Genomic DNA, 10,471 nt, shown 5'->3' with positions numbered 1-10,471 from the left:
AATAATAATAATAATAATAATAATAATAATAATAATAATAATAATAATAATTTATATTCCGCTTAATCTCCATGCAGATTACAGCAGTAAAATACAATTAAAAAGATACAATTAAAAGAGAAATGCATTAAAAATTCCCAAATCCCCAACCCTCCCCCCAACATAAAAACGCAATTGAGTCCTAAAAAGAGATTAAACCAAAAAAGAAAAATTAATAACATTAATATACAAATACACTAAAATTAGATAAAATTTTCAAGCAGAGTCCAGGTAAGGTAAAAGATAAAAGATGGAGGATGAAGGGGGAGAGGGGGGAAAGCAGGTCAGCAAGGTGTTCTAATCTGGAAAGGCCTGCCAGAAGAGATCTGTCTGAATAGCCTTCTTGAAGGTTTCCAAGGTGGTAATCTGACGGATCTCATCTGGCAGGTCGTTCCAGAGTCTAGGAGCAACTGCTGAAAAGGATCTCTGGGTCACTGTTGAAAGTCTAATCCTCTTCAGTTGTAGCAGATTCTTCCCAACAGAACGAAGAGTGCAGGGTGGATTATATGGGAGAAGGCACTCCTGTAAGAAGTCAGGACCCAAGCCATGTAGGGCTTTAAAGGTTAAAACCAACACCTTGTATTTTGCCCGGAAACTAATAGGCAGCCAGTGAAGGGATTTTAAAACTGGTGTGATGTGGGCAGACCTAGGTGTACCATTAACCAACCTGGCTGCCATATTCTGTACCAACTGAAGTTTCTGAACTTGACACAAGGGCTTTTAGTATTTTTCCAATTTTTTCATGCAGTTATGGAGCTTTGCAACCTTGATTAAAAATTTTTTAAATGAATTTAAAAATGTTGGGGCTGCAGAGCCCTGAAATTGCACTAAAAAAAAGAGAAAAAAATTAAAACAAAGTGAGGGGAAGGGAAAGGGGAGGAGTGGACAATAACATCATGTGACTGACAATTGTGCGAGTGCTCCGGGAGTGGCTTTTTGCACCCTGTGCAATTGGCAATTCCCCCATGAATGAAAAGGGACAGGGCAGCTATGGGAGGTAAGTGGCATTGTATGATCATCGTCGCTGATGCTGCTTCCTTACCATGGGAATCATAGTTTAAAAGCCCCATGTGATAGCCCTAAGTTCAATTTTTTTTACAGTGCTCTAACAATATATTTTAGAAATTGATGGTCATATATCAAAACAAAACTATACATGCAGATCTGTACCCTGTTAAAATTTGCACATGAACACTTGCTGAAAAAATCTAAAAGTTTAATTTTTCTAATTCTTGTCTAGCTTGCCCTTGTATTCTCTGACACTGATGGCTAGCAATGAAGCTGACTGTTACATTACTTGACAAGAAATGGTAGAGAAACTCTTATCAACCATTCTATGTAGGGCCTAATCATATGCATACTTACTTAGAACAAAATCTGGCAGAATAGTGGATTTTATCCCCAAGAAAGCATGCAAAGGATTTCAGCCTTTCAGTAATCAAGTCTTAGGATCTTTGTTAACCATGACCTATTGCATTATTGTTTTAACTAATTTCAGTTATCAATTGCGCTAATGATATTTTTCTTTTTCTTTTTTGTAATAGAAGATAATTTAGAGAAAGGCTGATGAGGGAAAGACACCTATTTTCACTTAGAAAATGTCCCGAAGAACATCTGAATCCTGATTGTGGAGGGACCAAGCTCCATCACAGAACATATCGCCTGCATGCATAAAACCCACATTCAACCTCTGGCAACATTAATTAAAATACCATAAGAAGCAGAACTGGAAAATATGTTTGCTTTTAGCCTTGGAGACCCATTGCTTATCAGAGACGTCAGTAACAAGTAGATTGATTAATGGTGTGGCTCTGCAGCCCATTTGATGTATGTGACATTTACTGCTTCTCACTAACTAGTTGTTTATTAAAAAGAAGAAGCCATGGTTAGTGTAAATTATGGTTATGAAAATGACTGGATCATAAAAGAATGTGATCCTAGCATCATTAAATAAGACACGGTTTAAGCTAACCAAAGCCTGTCTTTTGGGATGTAACAATAAACATGGTTAGTGAAAAACATTGTTGTTAGTGTGCAAGTGGATGATGGCCATATCTTCATGACCTTGCAAGGGTTATCCTTGAGGTTTGGTTCCAGAGACCCGCATGGATACCAAAATCCATGGATGCTCAAGTCCTATTCAATATCATAGCCAAATAAAATGATGTCCCTTATATAAAATGGCAAAATCAGGTTTTTCTTATTGGAATTTATATCTTTTTAAATATTTTCAAGCTGTGTATACTTGAATCCATGGATAGGAAATCTGTAGATATGGAGGGCTGACTGTATATTAAACAGAGCATTCAATGACAGGTTGAAAAGCTACTTAATTTCCTGCACGATTGTTCTCTTTTTATAAGAAATCCCATCCAAGCCATGTATAGATCATTATATGAAAGAGTTATACATGTACACATTTGACGGACAGCACAGGTAGTAAAAGAAATATTCATACAATTGTATTTGTAAGAGTATATTCTTGGATTATAATGGAAATGCTATCCATATAGGAAATGCATCATATTTGCATGCTATTGGTTGATTACGGCATATAGATAATCTGAATATTTCTACTATTTTGTTAAGGCTCTCACCTAGTAGATTTGCTTTCCTACTTTGGACTTTTTTTTTTAAAGTTTTAAATGGTAAACTACCTTGGAAGCTGTTAGACTGAAAGGTGATGATGTACTAACAAAAATAAATATATTGTTTCCTTTCTTACTACTGAGTAGACTGAAACTTTAAGCAATGCATCTGTTACTAAAGCTTTACTTAATCCAGTAGTTTTCCATATCTTCAGACTTAGGCATCACTTGTAACTCCAACTGACAACATGGGGACATATTTATCTACTTCTTTCTTCAGGGTGAGCAGACGTAAATGAGGACAAGACTTCTGTGTATAAAAAGGCAATTAAGGAAGATACAGTATGATGTGCTGGGATGAGAAAATAGGCTCTTGAAGTTTCATGGGCTAAAAGCTTCTGTCCTCCTTTACATTTCATGTATGACTTTCTTTTCCTTATACACCTCTTTTGCAACCAACAGTATGTATTCCCTCCCTCGAAAGCAAAACAGGTTAGTGATAATGGAACAAGTCACTTTTGGCTTGAACACAAAGTTGAAGGCCAATAAATTGATCAGTCTAGAGAAGTCATATTTATCCAGTGAGACTTGATTAAAGCACACTTCTTTATGTAGGTTATTTGGGTTTGGGTATGGCTGCATCTGCACTGCAGAAATAATGCAATTTGACACTGCTTTAACTGCAATGGCTCAATGCTATGGGATCCTGGGATTTGTAGTTTTGAGCTATTCAGCCTTCTCCATCCGAGAGCTTTGCTACCACACCAAACTACAAATCCCAGATTCCATAGCACTGAGTCATGGCAGTTAAAGAGGTGTCAAGCTACATTATTTCTGCAGTGCAGATGTAGCCTATGTTACTATGGTAGAGAGTGAAAATGAAAATATTGAAGATGGTTTCTGTTTCTTGTAACAAGGGGCAGATTTTATGAGTGAGTAAATGTTCTTCAGTTATTGAAAAAGGCCCCTATATTGTTCTGGTAATATGAAAATGTATTTGAATATAATTAATTAATTGGTTAAAAGGCAGATGGGTGATCAGACAAACATGCTTGAATTAACCAATAGCCCTCTTGCAGTTTGCTTTTCTATTACAGTTTTAATACCTTACAACATACTATACTTGCTAACTACTGCCTATGTTTTATCTGTAAGACTGTATCTCTGAATTTATCAGCTGTGAAGATTCAGCTACTGACAACACAATAATAAATCCTTTCAAGGGCTTCTAATGATGATTTTACAATCCTAATTTAGATAAAACAATAGCTTAATCTAATAGTTTCTGTAGATGATCTGGACCAAGCTATCAACTGAAAAGCCTCTTGTTCCTAAAAAACAATCGAGGAAGAAGGAAAGTTTTCATTAAATGTAAGTATATGCCCATTGATTGCTCGCCACTCATAATAGTAGCTTAAAAATCTATATGTGGGGTCTCATTTATTGACTTGTACATCTTTAGCTGAAATGTAAAACTTTTATTTCAAATTCCAATATTCTGTGCTTTTCAATCTTTATTAGAAGGTTACCCATTTTGTTTTCAGCAATATTACATAGTAGGACAGTTTACCTAATGATCTTCACACCCCCCCCCGCCAACAAGAACTGTTAGATATTTAATTTAGAAAACAAAACTGTTCTGAAGAAAAAGATAGTTCTAATAAACCAAATAGTTCTAATCTACATCATAACTTGTAGGAAGCAAGTGACAAGAATAGATCATGTAATTTTAAACAAATCCTGTAATTGCTACCTATATTAACTTAAATTTGTGTTTTTGTTTTAAAAGCCCAGTTTTCTGTATATGTACCAGGTATTAAATTCATATCTCTGTTAACTTACAGTCACACTAAAATAAGTTAGCAATATCTCATTGCTACAGCTGGAGAAGCTGCTCCTTGCTAAATCTGTTTGGAAATGTCAAATGCTAGGACCTCTGGTTCAACTCTTGAGCCTTGGTTTATTGTCAGTTTGTATTCATTGTTAAGGGTGTCTCTATCTGCAGAATAATGCAAAGAGCAAAGCTGTGCATGTTTCTGTGATAAGAATATCCAATTTTTAGAGGAAAAGGGAAAAGTAGTATTCCTTGTGTAGAGGCTGAGGAAGCTTCTTAAGCTGGATCCACACTAGCAATTTTTTTTAATAAAAATAGATCTATACCCACCTAGATTCTGGTGATTTTGGACATACAACCACCTTCACAGTTAAAGTGCTTCTTTTAGAAAAAAACCTCACTTTTTACTCCACCGTTTTAGAAAAAAAAGGTGATTTTTAAAATACATATGTCCTGTGCCAAAATCAAGACTGGGGTAGCATTAGGGAGTGGTGTGACTGAGGGCAAGATGGAGGGTTTGCCTAAGTCCCACAAATGTGTCTTCACCATATTTTAACATTCATTTCTAGCTGGCGGATGTGTGTTACATTTGTTTGAATATTTATTATTTTATTGAATTTTATTACACAATTGGATGGGGGAGGAAAGAGAGTGTGTTCATGTTCCTCTGATCAGTAAGAAGAGTCTCTCACTGGGGCAGGAGGGGTGCATGAGAGACATTTACATTTCCCTTCCTCGCTCACAATCACTCAATGGGGCATAAATAGGGAAAGAGGTTGGAGGGGGAGCCATCCAATGAAAGTGCGAAGTAGGTGGTAAGACTAACAGGAAAATAAGAAAGGCTATTGGTTAATAGGTGTGGACATGTGTGCCAGGAATAAAGAAATGAAGGCGCTGTACAGACGGACCCTATGGGGCACCGTCGTTACGTGCGAGGGGTGGCACTTCCAGATGCGACCTGCCCCTCGCACATGACAAGGGTGTCAAAATGACGGCGCCCTGTACATATGGGCGCCGCCATTTTGACTTAATGGATGCCTAGCATCTGCACGTCTGGCACCTTTGTGATGCTGCAAGTGTGCCATTGGCGCCTTGCGGTGTCACAACCGCGCTGCAGAAAGAACCCGCCTTTTGCAGGTTCTTTTTGTTCTGTGACGGAGCCGCGCGGTTTGTCTGCTGTGGCTCCCTCATGGAGCAAACCAGGGCCCTTTTTGGGCAGTCTGTATCCCGCCGTAGTTGCAGCAGTCATGTGACTGAAAATAACCCAATGCAGCAACCAAATGGATATGGTAGGGCACTCTTTTTTGACCCCGGTGTGGGGGATGTGTGGCTGTCAATAAACATTGGGGTCAAATTATATTGGGTACATCAGATGCTAACAGGAGTCAAACTGGAGCAGGATAATACATAGTGGAGCTCAATTATTTTGCAGGTGTGGGCGCAGCCTTAGTGACCTTTGTGACCATGCCTGTGGTGGAGTTGTTAACTCATCTAAGTCTGGAGAATTTTCTAGTGGCAATATATGGCTGCCACTAAAGGTACAACTGATTCACATACTGGCCTTGAGGATGCTTTGCCAGAGGAATTATAAGCAGCTCCCATTCATCCTTCACTGCTCTTCCTGAAACCAGCAAGCCGAACCCAAGCACTTCTGAGGCTCAATGAATGACCAATGGCTTCCAGGCCCTCGTTTTTCAAGAAGACGCTGAATCTCTCCTCTGGCTATGTCTCAATGTAGGTGAATTAACACAGCAACAAAAAAGGAGGAAAGTAAGAACAGCTCCTGGCAATATCCTCTAGTAGTTTCTTTTCCAGCCAAGGCTGAAGTAAAATGAGGATAGGATGGATTGATCCCAACCAGAGACAGAAAAAAAGACATCAGCTGATTTGGTGCTTTTCTTTCTTGCATCTCTGGGGAATGCTTTGGTTTGTGTTCCTGAGTGGCAGGGGGTTGGATTAGATGGCCCTTGCAATTCCTTCCAACTCTATGATTCTAAAAGCATTTCAGAAGTCACCAGATCTCTTCCTTTAAATACAGAACTAATGTGCTCAGTCTTCATGGAGAGAAGCGGGTGGAGTGCAAAACGATATTGTACACACTTTCAGTGACAATAAATATCATCAGTCATGAAATGGAATACAAAGGCAATATATGGGAGCCTCACTGTAGCAAGTAATCACCAGCACGCACAGAAAAGCAAAACCGTGAGACAAGCCATTTAACTTTAAATACTACAGAATTCCCAAGTGGTAACTTGCTCCAGATCTAATGATTGCCTCACTTACTGACCGACTTGCTGGAACGGCAACGGTTAGGATGCCTTGTAATGTGCTAGATGCATAGAATTAGGTACAAGCATAACCCAAGAGACTGCCAATTATTAGGAAAGCCTTTAAAAAGAAAAATCTGCAAGATTGAAGCACAGTCCCAAATGGTGGAGGACAACCAACACCCGACAACGTTGTGGGCAATTGGCTCCCAACCTGCAGGTGGCAAGGAAAATCTGAAAGGAAAACATGTCTCTTTTTCCTGGAAGTGTGGAGGTAAGAATTCACTTGCAGTGATGGAGGTACTTCTAGGCTGCCCAGAAAGCAGGAACATAGGATACAGGGCATACTGTTAAAGCTTGATCCATGACTGCCTAGTAAAGCCTAAATACTGACTGGGTTTTGGGCGATTGTGGCATCGAGTTTACCTCAGAATGCATGGGTCAATATTTCATCCTGAACACACCAACTCTCACACAGGACACTATTCAAAGACAAAGGTGTGTTAATCTGGAAAATCACTATGCAAAGGCATCTTGTAGTGCCAATTTGGCATCACAGTCAATGATGCCTGAGCTTGGCAAGCAGATTGGATCTGAGTGGTTTTCTTTCTCCACTGAAAAATGCTGAAAAGCAAACGTTCCTTGCCAGAAATTGTCTCGAAGAGATAACTGGCTATATTTCTGTAGTCTAGCATTGACAAACATGGTGTCCCATCATGCCAAAGGCTCTTGTGGCCCCTTTGAGACTAAAGCTGGTAGTTTCCTAGACCTGAGCCTATTTCCTTATCTACCAGCTTCTTCTTTTCAGTTGGTCTCAGAGGTCCTACATGAACCTTTTGCCTGATAAGACACAACAGTATACGTCAACACCAGATTACAGAAGTATAGTCAGTTATCTCTGGTAGATGATGAAATAGGCTCAGATCAAGGAAACCACATGTCCCCAGCTTCTTTCTTCCTGCCAGTCTCAAAGGTGTGACAAGATCCCTTTGCAGAGTGATTTTCCAGACTAAAACACAGCTATCGCTTTGAATTCCAGAAATGCATGGGACACAATGTTCTCCTGGACTACAGAAGTGTAGCCAGTTGCCTCTTCAGGCCAACATCTGGTGAAAGAACCAATGGATCTGTGTAAGTGTGCATTTTCCAGTAGAGAAAGAAAAACACTCAGATCCATTCTGCTTGCCAAGCCCAGGCCAAATTGTGATGCCAAGCTGGTGCTACAAGATCCCTTTTCAGACTAACCTGGCCAGGTCTATGAATTCTAGATATGTATGGGACACAATGTTATCCTAAGATGGGCTACAGAAGTATAGGCTCCAAGCCAGGTGTGTGTGTGTGTGTGTGTGTTTTCCAGTGGATAGAGACAACAACAACAGGAATATACACACACACATTATTATTATTATTATTATTATTATTATTATTATTTCTTTCCCACCTCTCCTCAAAGTGGGACACAACATTTCAAAACACTGGAAAACACTATCATTACTATCATCATCATCATCATTATCATCATTTCTTCGCTTCCTCTCCTCAAAACCCTGGCAAACACACACATCATTATTATTATTATCATCAATATTATTTCTTCCCTGCCTCTCCCCAAGGTGGGATAGACCATGCTAAAACCCTGGAAAACACACACATGCATTATTAATATTATTATTTCTTTCCCACCTTTCCTCAAGGTAGGACAAACCATGCTAAAATCCTGCAAAACACACTCACACACTATTATTATTATTATTATTATTATTATTATTATTATTATTATTATTATTCTGCCCTGCCTCTCATCAAGGTAGGATAGACCGTGCTAAAACCCTGGGGGAAAACACACACACACACACATATTATTATTATTATTATTATTATTATTATTATTATCATCATCATCATCATCATCATCATCACCTCTCCTCAAGGTGGGACAGGCCATGTTAAACATACAAAGTGCAATGAAGAAAGAAAGAAAGGATGTGGAGAAACTGGAGCCATGTGTCCAAAAGAAGGTGACTAAAATGATAAAGGGTCTGGAAACCATGTCCTTATGAGGAACGACTTAGGGAACTGGGGATGTTCAGCCTGGAGAAGAGAAGGTTAAGAGGGGATATGATAGCCCTGTTTAAATATTTGAAGGGATGTCATTTTGAGGAGGGAGCAAGCTTGTTTTCTGCTGCTCCAGAGAACAGGGCCTGGAGCAATGGCTTTAAGCTCCAGGGAAAGAGATTCCAGCTCAACATGAGGAGGAACTTCCTGACAGTCAGGGCTGTTTGACAGTGGAACACACTCCTTCCTCGGAGTGGAGTGGAGCCTCCTTCCTTTAAGCAGAGGCTGGATGGCCATCTGTCACAGGGGATGCTTTGATGGAGAGTTCCTGCATGGCAGAATGGGGCTGGACTGGAGGGCCCTTGTGGTCTCTTATAACTCTATGATTCTATTATTATTATTATCGTTATTCTTTCTTTCCCGCCTCTCCTCAAGGTGGGATAGACCAGATAACCCAAAGCAAGCGCAGTTAAGGAAGGAAGGAAGTCCCTCAAGTGCCCAGCTGAAAGTGCCCAAGTGGCGCAGAGGCTGTCCCTTGCCTCCTTCCCTCCAGAGGCGCCTTCTTTCCCTGCCCTGCTTCCCCTGCTCCTCCTCCTCCTCCTCGGGGCGCCTTACCTTCGGGGTTGGCGCTGACGAAGACCCGGACGCTCCTGCCGCTGGGCGCCCAGTGGAGAGGCAGCGCCGACAGGTTCCCGGCGAAGGCCGCCCTCCGCAGCGCAGACTCCCGCGGGGAAGGCAGCTTGCCCGACGACGGCCCCGAGGGCCACATGGCCCCCGCCGCAGGAGCAGCAGACGCGGGGCCCGGGGCAGAAGACATGCCTCGCTCTCAGTTGGGTTGCTGCTGCTTCAGCTGCTGCCTTGGGCTGAGGCCATGGGGGTCTTCTGGGCTCCTCTCAAGTGGCCTTCAGGGTCCTCTGGAGGACGGAAGGGGAGCCATGTCTCTCCGGAGGGGCGGGAAAACTTTGCGGCCAAGAGGCGCCTCAGGGAGGCAGAGGAGAAGGAGAAGGAAAAGAAGGAAGAGAGAAGGAGGAGGAGGAGGAAAAGAAGAAGGAGGAGGGGAAGGAAGAGGAGAAGGAAGAAGAGGAGGAGAAGAAGAAGGAGAAGGGTCCCTTCCTAAATAGCCAAATAAAACCAAGCCCCCAGCCCAACCCGCGCCCCCTCAGCTCCTCTCTGGTTCGTTTCCCGCCGAAGAAGCGCGACCTTCTTTGACTTCTGTCCTGGGAGGCAGCCCCAAAAGGCTCCCACCATTCAGCTCTTGTTTCGTTGCTTGTTTTGGCGGGGAGACTCCCAAAGCCGAGTCCTTGAGGGAAAGAAAACGATAACGATGATAAGGAGGAGGAGGAGGATGAGAGTGGCAAGCGCGCCTCCAGAAGCGCCCTCAACTTGGAGGCTGCCAAGAGGAGCGTCTTTCCTGCCCTCCTCTCTGCCCAAGTTGGGTCTGGGCTGGGGCTGCTCTTATAGTCCTCTGGAGAGGGCTGAGGCAAGTCCAGAACAAAAAGCCCCACCAAGGAGGAGGGTGGCTCTTCCTTGCCCCCTGCCGCCTCCAGTCCCTGTCTGTCTGCCCCTCTCTTTGGCAAGGGCACCTTCCTCGCAGGGGGCCAGGAAGCGGAAAGGTTATGCCTTCCAGCCCCTCAATAAAAGGCCCTCAGTTGGAAGAGCCCATGAAAGAGGCAGCGGCTGCGTTG

The 10,471-nt window shown here is 42.0% G+C and overlaps 1 protein-coding gene across 1 annotated transcript in view; it reads right to left on the bottom strand.

Annotated features, from left to right (window-relative positions):
* The window catches only part of NWD2 (NACHT and WD repeat domain containing 2), a 69,418-nt gene extending 59,590 nt beyond the window's left edge, over positions 1-9,828 (bottom strand). The window contains exon 1 of the mRNA XM_042470370.1: positions 9,402-9,828. Coding sequence (XP_042326304.1) covers positions 9,402-9,603 — 202 coding nt within the window. The 5' untranslated portion in view covers positions 9,604-9,828. The remainder of the gene's footprint in view (positions 1-9,401) is intronic.
* Between the last annotated feature and the right edge of the window lie 643 nt (positions 9,829-10,471).

Source organism: Sceloporus undulatus, chromosome 5 (genome assembly GCF_019175285.1).
Source record: "Sceloporus undulatus isolate JIND9_A2432 ecotype Alabama chromosome 5, SceUnd_v1.1, whole genome shotgun sequence".
In the NCBI taxonomy this organism is placed as follows: Eukaryota; Metazoa; Chordata; class Lepidosauria; order Squamata; family Phrynosomatidae; genus Sceloporus; species Sceloporus undulatus.
This window is presented reverse-complemented; position numbering and strand designations above follow the sequence as displayed.